The following is a 22,807-nucleotide window of genomic DNA, read 5'->3' on the forward strand; positions in this document are numbered from 1 at the left end:
ATGCAGCAAAGCCAACCTCACGCGAAGAAGGCGGCGAAAAGGAAGCTTTCGTTTATTCTTTCCCACCCGCTTCTGTTGCCTCTTTCTCAAGGATTTAGACCTCTTTGGGATATACAAACAAATAATCTTGTGGACTGCTCAAAAAACGAAACAAATGGACGATAAATATTAAATTCACAAAGGAGCTCACTACAGCTACACACAAAACAAAAAGGAAACGGAAAGTTGCTCGTTACTTGCGTTTGAACGTCTTCGGAGTGACATCGACGAGGTAATTTGCGGAAACACGTGTTTGTTTTTTTATGTGTAGATACTGTCTTATGAAGACATGAGATTGTTTTTCTAAATTACGGGTAAACAATAGCTTTGGTTTTACTTATGTAACATATACCTACAATTAAATGAACTTTGCTAACGTAGCGTGTTGTTTGGGCTTGTAATGTGGCGTACGGTGTTGCGTCTTTTTGTTTGGTTTGAGTCGTAAATGTTCATATAATCTCTGTTCTTAGATGTGTTCATTTACCGCCAATTCACTTTTGATTTTTTTAAAAGATAAAATTAATGTTCAGTTACATGGTTTAATTTCAAATCGATAAGCTGTATGGTCTCTAACCTCATTTAGAGTCCACAATGCCTTAACCCTTTATATGAAATGAACCTTAAATTAGAAATAACTTGTTGCTGCTCAAATAATGTAGTTAGCTGTTTGCAAAATATAAATTCGAAACTAAGTAACTAACGTTACACGTTTGGTCAAAATTGAGGAATGTCCGAAGTTGAAACTAATATCTCCTGTTGTGACGGAAGGGTATAACGTTAGCTCAAATTAGGAAAAAATACAATGTTAAAAACTTTAAAGTGTTTTTTTTAATATATATATCTGTGTTCTAGATAAGCTAACGTTATATTTTACTTTGGTAGGACAACCTAGGTCAGTAGAGTCACTTGCCACGAGTAGCCTATATTGAAATCATCTTGTGAACATTTTCTCTCGGTAATATTTGTTTTAATTTAAATGTACCAACATGCTTATGAAATTGCTTTGAATAAAATAGCCTGCTAAACAAATTTAAGGTTAATTTATTTTTCAGCATCTGTCTGTGTTGTGTAACTATCATTGTTTTAGCTCTTGTTTTAGCCATCTGGTCTGTACATGAAATTCTTTTTAAGGCATATGTAGGAAGTCACAATTTATTTTAAACGTTTTCTAAACGGAGTAAGGTATTTTCTCAGACCCTTGTTCTGTGTTCTATCATAAACCTGTACAAAGTTGTGTTACCAGCTTTAATACAATTTTTGTGTTTTGTCTTTTTTCTTTAGAAGCGCTGTGTTGTCTTGTCTTTGGGTTTCATCCTGGCTGTAAAAAAGAGTTGAGTGGTCGCTTTTAAAACATCAGGATTGCAGTAAGTAAAAGTTGAAGTCCTGAGTACTTGTGTACAATTTATAAAACATTTTATATAAATAAAAAATGTATTTGAAGAGATTCTGCTTTACAGTGCACCTGGCTTGTAAACTCATTCATCACACATTCAAATCAGAAATGTAACAAGAAAGTAGCCTAAACAAAACAAAATAATTATTTTCTAAACCATAAACCCAAATAACATCTGAATTTAAATTTGTCTCCAATATTCTTGTCACAATTCTAAAATTCACAATTCTCTTTAAAAGTTATTCATTTTTTCTCATATTTATGCATGGTATTACAACCATCTGTTTTTTAAATAAAGCAAACCATAAACGTTTAGTGATTAACTTTGCACCATTCACTACAGACTTGCTTTCTTCAGGTCTTAAAAAGACTTAAATTTGATATGAAAAGAAGTGCAGATACCCTGCTTTTCCCCTTAAAATGCTTTTTGAATTACTTTCAGATAAAAAATGTATGGGACCTAAAATTAGGAGCAACTTTTAGCCTTTGGCCGTGTGTCCACCAAAGCATTTTTAACCAGCTTGAGAGCATTTTGGCAGTGCAAAGTTTTTTTCTGTTGTGTCGTTTCGTTGCTATGATACAGAATATCAGCAGCACAGTTTACTTGTAACTGATTTCGCAGATAATTTGTTTCATAATAAAAATATTTTTCATCCACGTTATTCGGTTAGCTCTGCTGGTTGATGTCGCTGTACAGAAAGAATGTTGTAACAGTTGGTCTGTGTGGTATTAGTCCCGCCCCTCCTCCACTGTGATTGGATGAAAAAGTGACCGAGGTAAAAAGTGACCGAGATGAGCACTGCGTTTTATCCAAAGTTGAACGTGTTTCAACTCTCGGTGACCAGTAAAAAACGCCCAGAAAAAAAACACTCAGCACCTCGTTACGCTGGTGGCGTTTAAAAAATGTGGCACTCCCATTGAAAACATACGCCAGGCACGTGGAAAACCGCTTTGGTGGACACACGGCCTTACTCTTTTGTGGCATATATGGCCCCTGGTTTGTTAATCTGATTTTTCTTAGTCTCTTAAACTGTGTAAGGAAAAGTTTTTGCATTAAAATATGGTTCAGAAACTTCTGATTTCTGCTTACTGAAAAACCCTGTAATAAGCCATTGTGTAAATGGGGCCATTGACTCTCCCTCTTGATAGTCTAACTTTATAATCCCTGATAGTCTTGTTTTGCCATGTTTAAAACTGGTATTAAGTTGTGAATGGTCAATTGTATCACAAGTAGGCGAGGAAGACACATTTCCATTTACACCTGGTGTTTTAGTTGTCTTTTGTCCACTTTTTACAGATTTCTTTGATAGGAGGGTCTATGGGTGGGTAAATGTATGGCATTTCATAGATCTTTTGATCTATGGACGAAGTAAGTTTGAACAATTTATTTATGAATGTGAAAGGAGATGACGGAGAAATAAAGGCCATGGAGAGCATCAACTTTTTGCTATTGTGCCTGGTACGTTTTTCGTCTTCAAACCAAACTTAAAACTTCAGCTGACAGTTCAAATCCGTCTGGCTAATGTGTTTCTCAGAATGTTTTTGAATTAGATTACATTGCATTTACATACATTACATAAATTACATTCTCAGTCTTGTGACAAACCAAAACAAAAATGTTTCGAAAGATGGTCTGTTTTACCATTTTATAAGTATAGTGCAGAATTGTGACAAGAATATTGGAGACAAATTGTATCTCACATAGGGCTGTGCTATATAGATAAAAGATGTATCATGATATAACATTTCATATCGTTTGGTATAGATAATTATTGACATTTTTTATAACCTTTTTTCTTTTACTTTCTTTTTTTAAAGACAACTTTGAAAAGTTTGCATTTAAAGCACTGTTTTTTTTTTATTTGTCTACATTGTTAAATGTTAGTTCACCCAAAAAAGACAGTTCTGTCAGTAATTACTCACCCTCATGTTGTTCCAATGTAACTGCCTGGTTCAAGGACGATTGGACTCTTTTACTGATGATTCCCACGCTTTATTGTAATGGCCGTCATCACACATAAAGGCACCGTTGAACACCATGTTGAGAATCTACATAAAAGCTTGTACACTAAAGAAAACAAAACACCGAAAATGAATAAACATCAATCAAAACCAAACAAATAAGATTAATGACTTGCACATACAAAACAACACCAATAAGTAATCCTAATACAAATAATATAAATCAAAACAAATACATAAAAATAACAAAGACTTTACCTTGTTCTCCATTCAAACCAGGAGCTAAAACCTTATAAAAATTCCTTGCCAACCTTAAGCCTTTGCTCTCATAACCATATGTCTGAGTCTCATTCATACTGAAATGTTTGGACCATATGCGCATTATATCCGCTCACGCGAATGAACTTCAAAATAAAAGACCTCCATTACACACCACAGATAACTCAAAATCAAACAATTAAAGCTGCCGTCGGCAACATTTTTTTTTGATCACATTCAGTGAAATCGACACTATAATCCGACAGAACAACATAAATAAAGTGGTTTTAGAAAAAACCTGAGCTTCTAACTACATTTGGAGCGTGTTATTTGTTTAGCAAAAATCCAGCGCTCCCGTATCATCGGGTGCAATCAGCGCAGGGGGGTGTGAGACGCACGTCACCCCTCGCGCACGTTACAATCACATGTATGCCTGAAGTTCGCGCAGTAAGGAAGAGTGATGGCGGAACACTAACAAACCAAGTAAGCTCATTTAGAGAATAAATGACGTTAGCAATTGCAATATATTGGTAGATTAGCCAGGACAGCATACCTCCAAATAATCCATGGTGGTGTTGAATGCTGATGAGACGGTCGCGTTCACAGAAAACCTGGTGCGCACGCACTGAGCACGAACTTTGTGGGTGGGTATTCGCTGATAGTGGAGGTGTTGTTGTGATATGAGTTGTAAACATTCAAAATGTTGCCAAAGTCCACTCAATCAGCCATAGTTGCCGACGGCAGCTTTAAATGACAAAAAAAAAAAAAATCGTTAAAGACTATATTTTTAAGACAACAAAGTCATTAACACTCCCACCAAATTATGAGTGCAAATCTTACACCAAGTATATAAAAGCACTAATCATTTCTCTTTATCTCCTATTTTTTTTATACATTTTTGTATTATCCTTTTTTTTTCTTTTTTTCCAATTTGACTTTAAACCAACATTAAAAATGTAGAAAAATTAAAAAATACGTCTTTCAATGTCTCAATGAGAAATTTAAATTTTCAAATGAGAGGGAAAAAAAACTTAATTTCCCTCTATTAATAAAATTAGTTTTTGCACTGGTCTTTCAATTATGGATGGTTTGCTAACACAGTTCCCCTTTGCATCAATCTTTGGGTCACCTAGGTAAATCTTGGCTCTTCTTACAAGCCCGTCGTTGGAAGAAGTAATTTCCATTATTCTGTCAAGCGTCCATTCGTTCCTAGGCATTTCCTCTTCTTTGACTATAACAAGATCATCAACCTTAAGATTTCTCTTAGACACGTTCCACTTTTGTCGGGTAGCTATACTCGCAAGATACTCTTTGCGCCAGTGACTCCAGAATTGTTCCATTAAATACTGCACGTCTCCGTCTTTTCCGCTCAAATACATCTTCCTTGATGAAATTTCCTGGTGGAGGTAAAGCAGTAGTCGTTTTTTAACGTAAGCAGATGGTTTGGAGTGATTGATGCTAGACTTTGAGAATCAGTCAGGCAATCAACAGTAAGTGGCCTATTATTCACAATGGCCATTGCTTCACACAAAAAAAGCTAGTTAAGAAAAGTCCTTCCCGGATAAAGTGCAAGAGTAACGTTTAGCACTGATCTTACTGTTCTAATTTGACGATCCCAAATGCCGCCAGCATGACTTGCATCCGGTGCATTCATGATGAAGTCGCAATGCTTCTCTGATAGGAAGGCTTTTACTCTTTCCACATCCATTTCTAAGTGCATCTCTCAACTCATTTCTAGCTCCCACAAAGTTACTTCCTTGATCGCACCTTATCTGTTGCACAGTGCCTTTCATGGCAATAAAACAACGCAAAGCATTGAAAGAATCCGCTCTCATATCAGTATCTCAATGTATACAGCACGGGAACTGAAACAAGTAAAAAGAAGACCATATCGTTTATGAATACTTCTGCCCTGCGGAATGGGCCAAAGCAATCCATGCCAGTATATGTAAACAGAGGCGAAGAAACCACTCTTTGGGAACATCAGCCATTCTCTGTCCTTCAACAGGTCGCCTGTGCTTTCTACAAATAATACAACTCCTAATAAAGGATGTCACAATTTTATTGATCCGTGGTATCCAAAAGCTATATCTCATTCATAGTAAATCCTTTCCCTTGGTGCACAACTTTGTTGTGAAAGTGAGCAACAAACATTTTTGTGATCTGATGATCTCTCGGGATGATTATAGGATGTTTTATAGTCTGGAAAGGTTGAACGGCAAAGTCTTACCTCCCACCCTGAGTAAACCGTCTTTATCCATAAAAGGGTCAAGAAAGTATAATGCACTGCGAGATGAGATACTTCTTCCACCTTTTATCCCTCTCAGTTCATCCTTGTAGGAACTATCTTGCAGACATATGAATTTCTGCCTTTTGCCATTCATCTCACGGTACTGAGATGGTTAAACTTGTCTTTGTTAGCTCTCCTTAAAAGACGAGCTACAGCTCTGATAGCTTTCAACCAACAAGAAAACTTTGAAAGAAGATCCATCAAGCTCAGATTTTTTGTGCAATCAATATTCAAAGTACAACATGTTTTCACCTCTGGATCTCCAAGTAGAAGTTCAGGAACATGTTCTTCCAGCACAGACATTTCTCTGTCCCACAAAAACGTAGGGCCAGTGAACCAATTTGAGGTGAATAATCCACTGTTGCTGGGTTGTACTGAGGTGTATTCTTTGCACTCGATTAGCGACAAAAGTATGTAATCTACATGCCTCATTACGTATCCCAATACTACTTTGGAATTTGTCCAAAACGAGTCCTTGAACACTGCATAGTCCAGTTCTCTCTTAAGCATATTACTTATTTTGACAAACAACTGCAGCTGCCAATTTTAATCTGGGGTTTGTTGTAACTTTAAGAGGTGCAACTCTTGATTTTGCCATCACCAGTGCACAGTGAATGTCTCCTTCCTCATTTTTGAGTATTAAGTATGAACATTGGCCATATCCATGGACACTAGCATCAGAGAAGTGATGCAATTCAACTTGAATACCCTTTCCAAAACTAGCTGGTGCATATGTTAGTGGTACATCTATTTCCTGCAGATGGTTTAAACCTTGCCTCCATCGGTCCCACCTTAAATCAAGATCATTCAATAAAGGGTCATCCCATCCACTGCCACGTTTACATACATCCTGCAGTATTCCTTTTCCACTAAACAGCACTGGTGCAATAAGTCCCAGAAGATCACAAATAGAAGCAATACTAGACAAGATGCCACGTCGAGTTACTCGACATGGCATCTTGTCTAGTATTGCTTCTATTTATGATCCTCTTTCAACTGGACTTTGAATTTGAAACGGTCCGATTCTCTTTCCCATTGTATGCCAAGAGTTCTTTCAAGGGGTAACTCATCAAATGAAAAATCACAAATTTTCACATCAGAGATTTTTTTCTTAAGGGGGGATGCTGTTCAGCAGTATTTTACTGTTTGACACCAATATTTGGAGCCGTAGGGCACCTATAGCACAGCTCGTGCCTCATCTACAACTTTTATAGCTTCTTCATTTTCTACACTGATCACTCCATCATCATACTCGTAGAAATTGCTTATCACAAACTGTGAACCTAGTGGATACAACTCACTGTTTTCAGTTGCAAGATATTTTAAGCCATAATTACACATCCTGAAGATGAAGTTGCACCAAAGAGATGAACCTTCATATGGAACTCACTTGCAGGCTGACTGAAATGGCCATCCTTCCACCAAAGGAAGCCAGAAAGCCAAATCAGATTTGTTGACATGAAACCGATGATACATTTTCTCTACATCACATATAAATGCGATGGGGTGTTGACGAAATCGAATTAAGATGCAATTTATACTGGTTATCAAATCTGGACCTTGAAGTAAGTAATTGTTTAAGGAGTAACCTTCACATCTTGCAGAGCAATCAAAGACAACATGCAATTTGTCCGCCCCCCTCAGATTGACAACCTGTCGTGAGGTGTATATACCAGATTTCTCCTTCCTTGCCATCATTATGTACCTCCCCAGCATCTCATATTTGCAAGATCTCACTCATGAACTCATTATAGCATTTCTTATACAACAACCATCTTTCTTTTAAATGGTTGAGTCTAACTATAACACTTTGTTTGTTGCTTGGTAAGTTGGGCCTCACCTTAAAGGGATGGGGCATTTGATAATGACCAAGAACATTCCTCTGTATATCTTTCATTAATTTCTTGAGAAAGAGAAAATCATCCTGGGAAACCTTTGTCCTCTCTTCTTCGGTGTCTTTAAAATCACTCTCAAGAACTCGAATGACATCGCCTGGTGTGATGGAAGGAAGTTCCTTAACTGCAATGCGGTGACACAATCTACTGACTCCAGTTAAATCAGAGTGTGGTGAAGAACAACCTACTATACTCCATCCTTAATCTGTCCGAATGGCGTAGGGTTCATCTCCTCCTGCTATTACTTCTCTTGGAGTCATTGACCTTGAACAATCGTAGCCTATTAAAAGAGCAACATCACAGTCTTACAATGGAGGTATCTTGTCCACAATGACTGTAACATGATTCCAGTTCTTGGCGACTTCACAGGTAGTAATGTGGCTACGATTAACTGGTATGCAGTCTTCGGTGTATGTAGGCGGTAAATCAATATAACGCCAGATTCGTATGCCCTCACTTGGAGTCCTGACACTCTCTCACTCTGCAGGATGGTATCCTTTCCAAGCATGGTGGTGAGCTTCAATTTCTCTGGAAATGTTGTTGCCTGTAGAGCATCGTTCACTTCATTATCAATGAATGTGGTATCACTCTGAGAATCCAAAAGCGCTTAAACCATTTTCTCACAATTGGGATTTTGTTTTACAGACACCCAAACCAGTACAATCATTGAAGTATACTTATTTCGCTCTTCTCCACTCACACTCAAGGCTACTGCATTCATTGTACCATCAAGATCACTTTGAGTCTGAACTGCAGAAGATACTTTACCATTTTCACAAAATTGTCATTGTGTAAACTAGTTGGATGCTTTCTTTTGCAGGTATTGCAAGTGAGACACATTAACATCCAACCCCGTAAGACTTTCGTTCTTCTTCGGGAACATAAATTAAGATATTTTTGATTAAATCTGAGAGCTGGATCGTCCATAGATTGAAGGGATCGAAACTGGAAGGGATCAAAACTGTCCGGCCCAAAAGTTATGAAGTTTTGAAGTCATTGTTAAAATAGTCAGAGGGACTACAGTGGCTCAATCTTAAGTTTATCAAATGACAAGAATTCTTCTTGTGTGCAAAGAATAAACAAAAATAACAAATTTATTCAACTATTCATTTCCTTCCCTGTGGGCCTTGAGATTTCACATAATGAAACTATGCAAAGCTTCTAGGTTGTACATCACACGCATCACACACGTGACCAGCATCAACCAATAGTGAGCTTGCGTGTAACGTGCAACACGGAAGCTTTGCGTAGTTTAGGGCTGGATGATTAATCGAAAGATAATCGAAACCGAAATTCAGAGCCTATAACTGACGTTAAGCCGGGATCGTTCGCCAGTGTGAAACGCTAGTTACGCTACGTAATGCTATAGTCTATGATCCAATTGGAGAAAAAAAATGCACAAGCGTGGTTTCTCGAGAAAGAAATCGCAGCTTATAAGCAAACTATAGACGCCGCTGAGACATGTCACGAACGCATGTGTGAACGCACTCTCTGATTCCTCAAATACTGAGTCAACTCAGCAACAGGAGCTGCTTAAACCAAAGAAGCACGCGAAAAAAAGAGAGACTGACGAACGGCCAGCAACAAGTGCCTCCACTACATAAAGCAGCTTTCGATAACAAGCATTTACAAATGTTACACTATATGAAAAAGATTTTTTTTACTTATATACAAGTTATATTTTACTTTTAAGATGGCAAAAAAGAAGAAAGAAAAAAATTTTAGCTTTCTAAACCGAACCGAACCAAGACGTCAAAACCGTGGGAAAAACGAACCGTCAGTTTTGTGTATCGTTACACCCCTATTTACCACTGTTTTTGCTGCTTAACTTCAATGATCAAATTTAACCATATAAGCAAATTACTTTATTTGAAACAACATGTTTCGTATTTGTATTGCTAAAATGAGTGTTGTACTTGCCTCTTCTGCACCCTGTTCTTATAGAAATTCTGTTGCTTTCACTATTTTGAAAGATACTGTTTACTTTTTAGGGGAATAAATGAAGTGTTTAGGGAGCCTTTTGATTGTTAACTTAGTATTAATATATTAATTGTTATATAGATAGCAATTAAACAGTTTGGGCCCTGTTGTTTTATAAAATTAACATTTTGTAATGTGCCAAGTTAAAAGTTTCTCTGTATAATTTACAGTATTATCTGAGAGAGTTTCTTTCCTAAATAAAATGAATATTCTAACTGAAATGTTCTCATTAATCTTAATTGATTCACAGCAACTTGGGAAATCTATATCCATACAAATCCCCAACACAAATTCCACAATGGTTGTACATATGGCTCATTTAGGTCATGTAGGTGTTTGATTTGGTAAATGCTATTGGATGTTTCCCAATTCCATCTTAAGCCTTAATGGATTAAGTTTGAATTTTTATTTCTTTTACATTTTCACTATTAAAATATTTATTTGTCTTACTCTTCCTCTCTTTTCTTTTTTTTTTTCCAGATGGCAATATCTGAATTGCGGGCCAGCACCTGAAACAAGGCAGGCCATATCTAATGAGGTTTACATCATTGCATTATGCTCAAAGACCACATTTTCCTACAGAATTTTGGAATTGATGATGATTGATATGACAATCAAAGACTTTTAAGGATAGATTTTTTAATCTTTTATGCAATTTTCTGTTTTAATGAAGTTGGCAGAGTTGCCATTTTAGAAATGTGAATTTGTTTTTAATATTTGTTTTTTTTAGGTTTTTTTTTTTTTTTTTTTTTTTTTTTTTTTTTTTTTGAGATTGGATTGGATGTTTAACATTTTATTTCCTGGAAATATTTCCAAATATTCCCAGTTTCCTAAACCATTGAAATTTATTACTCAAAAGAACCCACATTTGGCTTTGTCAGGATGGCGTACTCAATGGACTTAGGTGGAGGAGATGCCTTCATCTGCACAGAGTGTGGTGAAGGGTTTAGTCAGTACCCTAAACTAGTTGAACACATGGCCATTCATGGACTTAATGGCTTATTTTCCTCTGATGGTTTAAGCATAAGTAATGGTAGTTGTATCAACGCATCCATTGAGGTTGCTCTCCATGAAAACGGAATGCTTACTGTGGTTGATCGATCTGTTTTATCTAACTTTACTTTCTTGTTTGGAAAACCTTCAAACAAGTCATTATGGTGCCAACCCTCTAATCAAGAAGCGTTGACTTCATCCAAGATGCCAGGGAAGCAGTATGCTCACTTTAAATGTGAAAGATGTGGACAAGTGTTCAAAACCCTAAAAAGCTTACAACTGCATCAGCAGTACCGTGCTCTTGAGCAGGGGCTCAAATGCACCCTGTGCTGCAAGGTGTTTAATGACAGGGAGGGTCTGCAGAGCCATCTTCAAAACCATGCTCATGAACGCTTTTACAGCTGTGGACACTGTGGAAAGCGATTCTTAAGACAAGAGACATTACTGTCGCATCAAAAACAGTGGCATGGATCTATTGGTTTCAAGACTAGTAGATCCGAGGAAGATCAAGAAAGTAGCATGGACAGGTCTTACCCGTGCAAAATCTGTGGCTTACGCTTCTTTTGGTTGTCTGACTTGCAAAGCCACCTAAACAGTCATTCTCGTGTCAACAAGCCAACCACTGATGCAATGCAAAAACAGGAATCTCTTGTGGAGGAAAGTAAGAAAAATGGCAATGATTCAGTTAATGAGCCTTGTCGTTGTGGCCTGTGTGGAGAACATTTTAACCAAATTTCAGATTTAAGAGAACATCATAAAACACAGCATCCAGATGAGGTTGAGGTAAAGGACATATCAGATTTATCATCTAAAACAAAACAGCAGTATGGTGTAATGCAACAAATGTTTGCAAAACAGCAAAAGCAGCCACAAAGACCAAGCTTAAGAGGAAGACGTAGAGGAATGAGCAGAGCCAATTTTGGTGGTAAAATATTCTCCTGCAAACTTTGCCATCGTGTGTTTGTGCACTCAAGCAGTCTCTCTCGTCATATGCGGTACCATAAGGGTACTCTGCATTCCTGTGTTTATTGTGGAAGAAACTTTCCACAAAGATGTGATGTCACAAGGCATGTGGCCATGTACCACAGTTCAGCGCCTCAACCTAAGCCTCCTGGGGAGTCAAAGACAGAACATGAGGTTAAAAGCACTGAACAGGAACCCGCAAAAGCATCAACACAAACAAAAAGTGATAGTGAACAAGAGGATCTTGAAGAAGAAAATCAGTCCGAGTCTAAGGCAGATGACCGATTAGTTGGTTCTCGATATACGAGAACTTACACGCCAAGGATGAAGTACAAATGCAAAGAATGTTGTAGAGTCTTTGGGCTACTTAGTGTTTATAAGCGGCATGTGTATTTCCACAAGCGAAGTCCCTGTAAGGTATTGCTCAGTTGCCCTCTCTGTCCAAGCCGCTTCACATTCCTCTCTGCATTACATAGCCATCTTGAGAATCATCATAAAGGAGACTCTGAGAATGATGGCACAAAAGCTCCAGAGACCAATGTAGTTGATTCCGAAAATCAACAGGAAGATGCTGATGCTGAAAAAGCTGATAATGTTATGTCATCGGAGATAATGAATGAGTCTACTGAATGTTCTCAGACTTAGAAATGCACAAAAATGGTTTTGGCAAAAAACAGGTTTGGCTACTGATTCAGATGTTGAAAAATGTGAATGACATGCACAAATCTCACCCCTAACCATGAACACCGTTGGAATGGATTGAGAACTGTTTTGTTTAATGTCATTGCCTGACCTCCTTGATGCTCTTGTTTCTGGAGCAAGTCTCTTCAGCAATGTTCCTCCCCAAAAGAGTGTGGAGGCTGATACAAAAATCAAAAGCAGAGATTTTTTTTCTCATGCTTTTGAAATGAAATGTATGAGTATCAGAGGTAAGGGACTGATGCTGGAAGATGTCTTTCTGTTGGAAACTTCTGGAGCTCTTTTTTTCACTGCATGGTACGGCTCAGTACGGTTCGGCTTGGCGCAGCATGGTTTGGCTCGCTTTTCCACTGCCTGGTATGACTCGGCAAGGCTCGGTTCGCTTTTAGCTCAGTTTGATTTTCCACTGCAGTTAGTACCGTTTCAAAATGGGTGGGATTATAGACTGATCACTATGGTTTATCCGCTCCTCGGGAACCAACGAGAGGAACATCTGGACTTCGTCCACTGATCAAGATTCAGCCATTTCTTTTTTGGAAGTTTCTTTTTTTTTTCTTTTTTTTTTTTTTTTAAGCAAGTCATTTTAAAACCGGTACCATTGCGGTGGCTGTTACTGGATTTTTTAATCTAGCGTGTTTGATGTTCACAAATACAATGACGCAATCTGTGATCTGCAGTGTTTTACGAAGCAAGCGTACCATACCATGCAGTGGAAAAGCACCACAAAGTGAGCCATGCCAAGCCGTACCATACCAGGCAGAGGAAAAGAGCCAATAGTTGTAACAAAGTTGGAAGCACAGAATTCTGTAGAAAATCATTGTATAGAATGGTATTAAGATTCTGATATTAAGACATTGGAATATCTGGAGAAATGCCGAACCTGTTCATGCTGAGTGTCAATAATGAAGATATAATGTATGTCAGCAATGTCAGACTGCTCACATTTAAATAGTAATTAACACACTTTTTTTTAGTCTTCATGTGTTGTACTTTTATAGCGTTAGAAGCATTCTATAGACTTCTCGGGTGTATTGAATGAATACTGTTTTCTTGTACGTTGCATTTGTTGTTTATAAAAAGGTCATCAAATTCCCTTTCTATCTAATTTTTGGATGTGCTCTTCGAATTCTTTTTCAAACTGGGCATTGACGATATGAGCATGCATGAACCAACATGAACTGTATAAGAACCCATGGTGTCTGAATTTGAAAAATACTTTGAACATTTAGAGTTCTTTAAATCTGGTATTACTCATGTCATTCGAACAGTGTTTGCTAATAGTTGAATTAAGAGCACACTTCTGGTACAGTTAGGGAAATATGCATTTTTTAGCTATACTTTTTATAACCAACAGTCTAGATTTTAATACCCATAACCCACACACACTGAAGTCAAAGGCTGTTTCTCAATTCCAAGAACGCAAAGGACGGACTTGCATTCTCGTAGAGAGACTGATCTTGCCAGGCGACCTTGAAAGAACGAACTCTGAAAGGACATGAGGACACAAAATGCATATTTGTGAGAATTGAGATGTGCTGTGAACTGGTTGCTCAACTGACTGTTCCAGAATATTATAAGTAGCAGCAAATGCACAAAAATATAACATAACATCACAGAAGTGTCATAACCTACATTTACATAAATCATTTATAGACATTTTCCCCTGTTTTTTGTGAAAATGAATATGTATGTTTAATTTTACCAATCCTTTGTCAATGTTAATATATTTTTTAATAAGCCAATAAATAACTGCCAGCTTTCTTCAGGTCTTTATCACAGTAAAATTAAGAAAAAGGAACAAACACATATTTGTGAGCTATTGTTCGTAATCTGTGGGAATCTCTTAAGTGAGAACAAGAAGTGTAAAGCTTACAGGCTTCTGTACGTCGACTGCCCGCAGTGTCTTCTGGGATTTCTAATGGTTAGATTCTCTCAAATCTGCATTTAATGCATCCTCAATATCAAGAACACATCAAGGTACTTTCATGCATCCTCTGTACTTGCATTCTTGAAAATTTGATGGTTTGTTGACTTAGTACGAAAACAAGACGCAAGATCTCTTAAGAATGCATATTGAGAAACAGCCTCAAGTCTCTGAAGCCCTAAATAGAATTTTTTTTGTACAAATTGTTTTTTTAGTAGTGATGCAAAACATTATTACAATTCTCATACATCAGTAACCATTTTCTGCAAGTCTAGTTTTACATGTTTAAATAAAGATAATTATGTTTCCCCCTTTAAGGCCTTGTAATTGTTTAATTTATTTCTCATATCAAAATATTAAAATTTGTTTTTATGCATACAAATTCCTTTCTTTGACCTTGGAAATGCTGAATACACACATTCTGACCTTAAATTTTGTTACAATAATTTAAAATGAATCTTAATTATCATGAAGAGTTAAAGATGCACTCAGTATTCATTGTTTGAAAAATGAGAAGTACTTTTTTAAAAATTTGCTTACATCTCTTAATAAAACCCTAATAAAAAACAATTTAATTAGCAAACAAGTTAGTTCTACGAACAGTCGAATACAACACGCTTTGTCTTGTAATTCCTGTTACAAAAATGTTAGCCTTATATTTAAAAAAACAAGTTTTAAACCATTATACAACTGAAAACCATTGCTACTGGTTGATGCTACATTCACAATGCAAGATGCCAAGTCTGGCTCGACTGTCATATAGTCCACACAACAACAAAAAATAGCATTACATAGTCATGTTATAGAAGCATACATAATGCTCATGTGTATGCTTCTACAACATATTATTATGTAATGTTATTTATACCATTTGAACTTTGACTATATAAAACATAAACTGATATATTTTAAAATAGTGAAATTGTATATGGATTTTGCATAGTTATTAACAAAAAAAGAAGCCAAAGTATTTCTGTGGTAATCGCATGCTACAGATTCTGTTTTACACAACTAAATATTACTCCTGTTTTGGTCCTCCAAATTTAGCTTTGTTTACGGCACACTAACCGGATTTTTTAGGTTGGAGGCATTCAGATAAGAACAGAACAAAATCCATGTTTATAAACTATGAAAATATGGCAGATAATGTTGAAACTATGGCTTGTAATGTTGAAACTACCACAGAAATAAAAACGTTGGCATACTGTGTTTATATATAACACCAGCATTGCAATACACGATTAGACATGTTACATTTTAAAGTTTTAATTTAAGTTATAGAAATAAGCTATGGTCATGGGTAAATGACCGACTTCATCTGACACATCTGCTACCATGTTTACAAAGATGAAACACCCAGAAACTATTTAAAAGGTTTGGACTGTCCTGAGGTGGCAAGCAAGTGCCATACTTTGAAATTCTAGGCTCTGTTTACACTTGGTATTAATATGGATGTTTGTCAATCTGATGACAAGTGGTCAAATAAGACACAATACCATTTATACCTGGGCCTGGTTGCATGAAAACTCTTTGATGTAAGGGTACACTAAGGAGAAAACAAACGTTGATTGTGTTGATCAACCGTAGTAACCGTAGCAATGTTCTAGCTTCTCATTTGTTTGGTACCTGCTATTTTTGACCAAAGTAATTTAGGCGACCAAAGACTTGTGTTCTACAATTTGAGAGAAGTGTCATGTTTTATTTTGAAGGCTTTGTCATAGAGCACTCTATTTCAGTGTTGCCATGTCCACTTTGGTCAGCAGTTTGTTCAAATGCATTTTTGTCCACCTCCAAATGTAGTTGAAAGTGGACAATCTCAAAACATATAACGCTGTCCACTTGTGGTCAGGTTGACCAAAACCTTAATTCCAAGTGTAAACAGGACCTGAGAGACTTAAAGTAGTTTAGAAAACAACAGTGTCCATTGCTGACAATATTATTTTATGATTAGTCTGAGAGAAATTGGTGATATTAGACAAAACACTAGATACGACCACAAAGCCACAACCGTGAAAGAGCCTTTTGAGTGACTTCAAAACTGATGACGGCCACGTGAACTTTTTCCTACAGTGAATTTTATATAGTGAATGTGCAGGGAAACTCCTTTTCTTCAATTTACTGAAGCTTATATGTAAAACACATGCAACCGCACATGCTAAAACAGTGAGCATCTGGCTCGCTCATAGGCTGTGCTGCGGCAACTGCACATCCAATCGCGCGGGCGCCTCTGACGTGCGACCAATGAACTAGCCCTATGTCATTACACGATCTTCAGTCTTCACAGACCTTCGCAGGGTTTAACCCGACAGTTACATGACTTCCACCAATCAGATGCATTACTGTGGGATTGTTCAGGATTGTGGGTAATAAAGTACTTAGACAATGAAGTACATAATCCAAGACATTGTGAATTAAAGGCATTTATCTTAAAACAAGGTTAGTGCCCCATGAACTTTTGGCGTTTGTATGAGCATACAATCGCTTAGTACAGTCGTTGCTGGTTTTAAGTCTACCATGTATGGTTGTTTTTTAATGGCTTATATCCCAAATGTCAATGGAGAAATTATATTGAATTCTTACTTCTGTCACCGGCTGTGGGTGGAATTGTGATGCTCTATAGGTCTTATAAGACATTCACCTATGTTCTTGCATGACTCATTGTTGCTCTTAATTAGCCCAGTCATGTCATAGGCCATCTTTACTGCTGTGAGTAGTTGTACAGGTGAACAAGGAGGCATATAAGTATAGTCCAGGACTAAAACAGTAAGCTAGAGAGGATGTGTTGAGGTCGGCTTGTTAGGAATTCCCGTATCCAAACTAGACAGAATTGCCTAAGCCCTGGTTCTAAAATTTCTGGAAAACCTTGTTTGGAAAAAGAGCACCTAATGTAGATTAACCAACAATCCAGATTTTCAAGACAAGTATACAGTATTAGTTCAAGGATTTCTGCAATGCAACTGCGTATGCAATAGATTTAATCTTTCCATTTTGGGTCTATATCTAGAGAGTAGAGACAGCTATTCTATTTGCCACCTCATTTAAAATTAGAGGAAGAATCTTTGAATATACTTTAATCTGTTATTTCAGAACAACCAACACTTGCATGATTTTCAACATTTGTAGACAGCATCTTTTTGTTGACGGTTAGTGAGATTTGTTTCTTCAGTGTTGTATTACAGTTTTGTATAACACACCAGATCAACAGCCTTTATAAAACTGTACTGCCAACACCCAGAAAGTCTTCACAACATTCTCATCTATCCTCCTCCACATTTTCCTTTCACCACTGACTAGTTACATCTTTGTCAAATAGCGCATCTGGCCACAGAGAAACTGGTACCATGCAACAAACAAGTGAGCAATCCTGAGTGGTGACGTCAAGACATGCATTCTACCAGCACGTTCTTGACCAATTCTGGGCCAAGAACGGTTTGTAATCAATGCCCTGTCATGCAGTGCCATAACAGGCTCAAGTGGAAATACAACTAGAACTGTACCTTATCATTCTTAGAAAAGTTCAGCCCAATGGTGGAAAAGAGGCTTATATCCCCTAGATTTGAACATGCTTATTTTCCTCAAACCATCTCTCTTGCACTCTTATCAGTACTCACACACATCATAAATGTGTCTACTTCCAGTGGAGTCTTCTCAGCTAGTTTTAAGGTTCAGGTATACTGTACCCACTGTACCCCCCACTCAAACCAATACCATAACCCAGCAGTAGTACATTGCCATTTATGTTTTTGCTGGTGCATTTATCAAAAAGCACCTTCAAGTGAATTTAAAAATCAAACCAATGATGACTGCTTCAAAAGCACCATTATTTTACTAGTTATGCTGGAACTGATGAATGTTAAACAACATATCTTTCTGATTTCTTCCCTGTCCAAAAACATTGAAAAGGATGTCTTCAATTTTTTGTATTCCTTTTTCAGAACTGAAAAGAAGACATTTCACTTTGCTCTTGCCATGCTCTTATTTCCTGAATCCCTTTGACTGGCATGACTTTGAGATCATCTGTCCTCAATCTGCTTAACCCTTGACGTCATCAGATGTCCTATCAACCCTTTCAAAATTGTGCATCACTGGTACTGCTCTTTACTGCTTTAAGTCCTATCTTACCGGCAGATTCTTCAAGGTTTCATGTGAGAGGGAAAGAGTGTCTGAATCATACCCTAACCACTTGAGTTCCCTAGGGTCCACTAGTGTCCCTTTCCTCTTCTTTATAACACAGCTCTAGTTGTCTTTCCAGCCTGATAATCCTACATTCTCATTCTGTCTTTCAGATTAAATGTTTTTTACATCATGGATTGAATTAAGGAATGTCATATCCAGGTCAATCTTGCAAAGGCAGAACTCATTGACATCCCAGCCAGGCCATCAATTGAACACAACACCAAATAGTTAGACTCAACCATAAAGCAGCCATCTTTGGGCATATTTACCATCCAAATAACTGCCCAGTTTATGCTCTTTAACATAAAGAAAATTAGCCCACACCTGTCTGATTATGCTGTGTAACTCTGGGTCCAGACTCTTGTCATCCTAAACCTGCAGAATTGGAATGATTTACTATCTGGCCTTCCAGCTGTCAAGCCTGGCAGATGATCCAAAATACATCGGAGTATCTCGTTCTCGTCTTCAGTCTCAGTCAGAATTTTGAAAAACCACACACCCCTCTTGACTCTTCTGATAGGTATCTACATACAATTCAAGGCTCTAAAACTAGCATACCAGACCAGTACTACGTTCTCCCATATCCCTTGCAGTCAGTCAAAGAACACATGATGGTGCCATGTCATGGGGAACTTCCTAAAACCTTCACACTGTTCCTGTCTTTTGGTAGTGGAATGAACTCTCAACCTTCACTCTATGCAATCCCTTACTGTCTTTAACAAATGGCAAAAGTCATGTTCTGTAGGAGCTTAAAATGTATATGCACTTACACTGCATAAACATACTATTCTTGTACCTAATAAAAAATTGTTTGGTATGATATACTTCTGTTGTGTTGTCCCTTGGATCAATTGCTTCTACATATGTTATTCTCAAGTTGCTTTGGATAAACTATCCTCTAAATCAGGGGTTCCCAATTTAACTTCTGGAGGGACATGCCTACATTTCTACTAATCCTTAATACCATGATTAACTGGTTCATGAGTGTTTAATTGAGTTTGGACTCTGTAGAACTCTGCAGGACTTTGGCCTTCTTTGGCCGCAGGATTGGGCACCCGTGCTCTAAATGAAGAAATGTAAATGAAAATGCTTATTTGCAAAGTTCTATCCTATTTTATGGGTAGATTAATATAAAGAATGTTTGAACAATCTTGTCAGAAGCTAGCAGAGCAACCAAAGATAATTGAAGCGACGCTTGTTTTGTGTCAACCTCAACTTCGATTTTATTTTAGAAAGAATCTTCCAAAACCCCAAATACCCAGACACAAAAAGGCATAACTATACTGTCAAGATTTACTTCACCTCCTCCATTATAGAATCAGGCAAAGACCCGTTTTTTTTTCTTTCCATTAAATAATATAAGGAAGCCATTTAACGGTTCTCAAACAATATCTCCTTTTAATGGTCATTTGTTTCTGTTGTGTAGAAGTCTGTTTTTTCAAACTCATCAGTCAACATGAGTGCCAGTGTGCCTCTTTCTGAGTGAGAGTATGTCATTGGATTTAAAAAAAACTTTCTTGTAGTCTTGTAGGCTACAAGTGTCCGTTTGCATATTGCCCCCTACCTCCAAGTTAGAGTCATTTCCTTTGTACAACACCTTTTCTTAATAGTCTTATCTCAGGGACAGGCAATTCCAGTCCTGGAGGGCCATTGTCAGAGTTTTGCTCGATCCCCAGTCACACATACGTGAAAATCAAGTCTAAAGGATTGCTTGAAATTTATAGGCAGGCATGTTTGTTTAGGATGGAGCTAAATTCTGCAGGACAGTGTCCCTCTAGGACTGGAGATGCCCAACCCTGTCTTACGTAAAAAATAAATCTGGGCAAGTTTCCACCCGATTCGGTTATACAGTATGTTGTATATTTTAAATATTTTGTATTGGGGGATTCTGATTATGTGCAGTGTATTTCAAATATTTCTTAATGAGTAAAGTAATTTTGTTTTTAGGACCATTTTAGTGAGTGGTACAACAATGTGTTAAAGGTGAAGTATGTAAGTTTCTGTGACACTAGTGGCACCAAGCAGAATTACAAAAATATAGCATATTTTGCAAATGGCCATTTTGTGTGTCATGCCTCCACCAATTAAAACATCACAAATACAGCTCTTATGGGTGCTTATGAAGGTATGTCTCAACAGGTAAAAGCAGGCTACTTTCAATAAAGGTCCAACATTGTAGGAATACTTTTAGCTGTGTTGCTATGTCATGAGTAAGCAATTGAGAAGGCTAACACTCTGCCAAGACCAAACCTGTGCATCTGGGGTTTATAATAAACCCATTCAACGTAAGTGCACCAGCCGTATTTTATGACATGACACATCACAACTATTTGAAGCTGACACTGGACATGTCAAAGTAAACACTATAAACTTGTACTTTGTTTTTCTGAAACGGTGCATGATGATTCTGTATGGCTGAGGTCTTTATCCCTGCTCCTGGATACCCACTGTCCTTACAGAGTTTAGTTTTAACCCTCACACACCTGAAGCAGCTGATCAAGCTCTTCAAGATCTTCGAAAATACACAGGCAAGTGTGCTGAAGCAGATTGTAAATAAACTTTGCAGGACAGTGTGTACCCAGGAGCAGGGTTGAAGAACTCTATATTGAAGCTTCCATTGTAACATGTTTCATCGCAGTGTCCGATTCACTTTGATGTGTTCATAACCTGTTTAAACTTTGAAGGTCTAAATGGAGTGAAATTTGCCTTGCACATCTGCAGAATGTCTTTTCCCATGTAACGTGTCAGCCTTGGTCCCACACTGGCTCAGCCTTCTACAGTAACCTCGGGCAAAACTCACAATATTGGTTGAGCTGGAAAGAGATTGACAGATCTGAGTGAACCCCTCTCAATGTTTATATGGTACTTGTAGGGCGCAATGTTTAACAAACTGGGTTAAGGGAATGTATTTTACCATTAAAAGAAAATCTTACATACTTGACCTTTAAGGTATACAAGTAAAAGCGCTCCAAAGTCAGCAACCTCCCAAACCAAATGCAGGGTTATACCTAGTAATTCATATCAATAGGGCTTAATGACATTATAGACTCACCATGTTCCTTGGGGGGGGTTTTTCTTCTTTTTTTCTCAAGTTATGTTTTTGGCCTTTTATGCCTTTATTAGATAGGATAGTGTAGAGGAGACAAGAAGCAGTGGAGTGGAGAGAGGGGAACAGGACAGGCAAAGGACCTCAAGTCAGTCCTCGAACTTGGGTTGCTGGAAACACAGCTGTGACATTGGAGTGCTGCCCACAAGGCTATTGCTCTGACACTATGTTCCCTGTTTATAATACATGTAGCCATATTGTGTTGTTTTAACCAATGTACCATTTATAATGGTTCCCTTTCACTGTGTGACAGCTTTCTTGTATTGTATCTATGCTTCTTGCAGAGGTACAATTCTGGGAAGAAGAGGGAAGGATTAATCCAAATAATTGAAATTGGGCTAAGAAATGGGTAGAGCCGGTGAAGCAGGAATGAGTATAGGTGGAAATTGAAAATATTAAGGGCTGTTTTACTCCCTGAGCTAAGTTGAGCCTTTCTCTGGGTGGTGCATTTGCACCTTTGCCAGGAAATCCCTTGGGGTTAAAAAACAAGCATTTGCATTAGTTGTCCCTACAACCTGCTCAAATGAAATGAAATCTCAGTGATTGAATTTTTTTTCAGACTTATATGTTAATCTGATTTATCAAAGCCAGAGGAACCACTTTAGTTGTTTGGTTCATTCGTTGTTTGTTACAATTACCTTTTCCAATCTACAAGATATCAGTCCACATTGCGGATTAAACTTTTACAGTAGGTTATCAAGTGCAAAGGTGTGGTGGGCTCCAAAATCGGTTCAGTGGCATATTTGTCACAATAGTAATAATGAAATATCTTACCGCACCAAGATAGGTGGCTTGAATTGCTGGAACGCTGGGTAAAGTTCTTTGACAAGAAACTGTAAGGTACTGCACCCTGCAGCAATCAAAGCACGTATCATGTAGGATGGTCGACGGAATATCTAACAAGCACCTCCCACAACATCGGCAGCCATTTTAAGGTACGTTCCTAAGATACCATGCGCAAAAAAATGCTTCCACACATTGGACATTGAAATGGAGGCCCCGTAGAACTGGAGGCGTGTCTTCCTCTCCCTTAGCCGTCTTCTCATAGGTTCAAGTGGTCGAGTGTCACGAAATATCCCGGGGTCGGGTGAGCCACATTGTTTGGTGAATGTGCATCGAATTGTACTAA

At 37.7% G+C, this 22,807-nt stretch overlaps 1 protein-coding gene and 1 long non-coding RNA gene across 2 annotated transcripts; one reads left to right on the forward strand and one right to left on the reverse strand.

Moving 5' to 3' along the window:
• The first annotated feature begins 2 nt into the window (after positions 1 to 2).
• LOC120484446 (uncharacterized) lies at positions 3 to 14,713 on the forward strand. Its single transcript, XM_089117664.1, has 3 exons — positions 3 to 271; positions 1,321 to 1,403; positions 10,298 to 14,713. The coding sequence occupies exon 3, from the start codon at positions 10,700 to 10,702 to the stop codon at positions 12,416 to 12,418; it is 1,719 nt and encodes a 572-aa protein (XP_088973790.1). The 5' UTR covers positions 3 to 271; positions 1,321 to 1,403; positions 10,298 to 10,699; the 3' UTR covers positions 12,419 to 14,713.
• On the reverse strand, positions 2,214 to 22,590 carry LOC148977013 (uncharacterized). Its single transcript, XR_016145735.1, has 3 exons — positions 22,453 to 22,590; positions 4,206 to 4,396; positions 2,214 to 3,500 (listed from the first exon to the last, which is right to left on the reverse strand). It is a non-coding gene; the product is annotated as an uncharacterized LOC148977013 (long non-coding RNA).
• Between the last annotated feature and the right edge of the window lie 217 nt (positions 22,591 to 22,807).

Source organism: Pimephales promelas, chromosome 12 (genome assembly GCF_988280905.1).
Source record: "Pimephales promelas chromosome 12, fPimPro1.hap1.1, whole genome shotgun sequence".
In the NCBI taxonomy this organism is placed as follows: domain Eukaryota; kingdom Metazoa; phylum Chordata; class Actinopteri; order Cypriniformes; family Leuciscidae; genus Pimephales; species Pimephales promelas.

Excerpts from the sequence above, each read along its gene's own strand:
- LOC120484446 (XM_089117664.1), top strand. The coding sequence starts at position 10,700 with ATGGCGTACTCAATGGACTTAGGTGGAGGAGATGCCTTCATCTGCACA.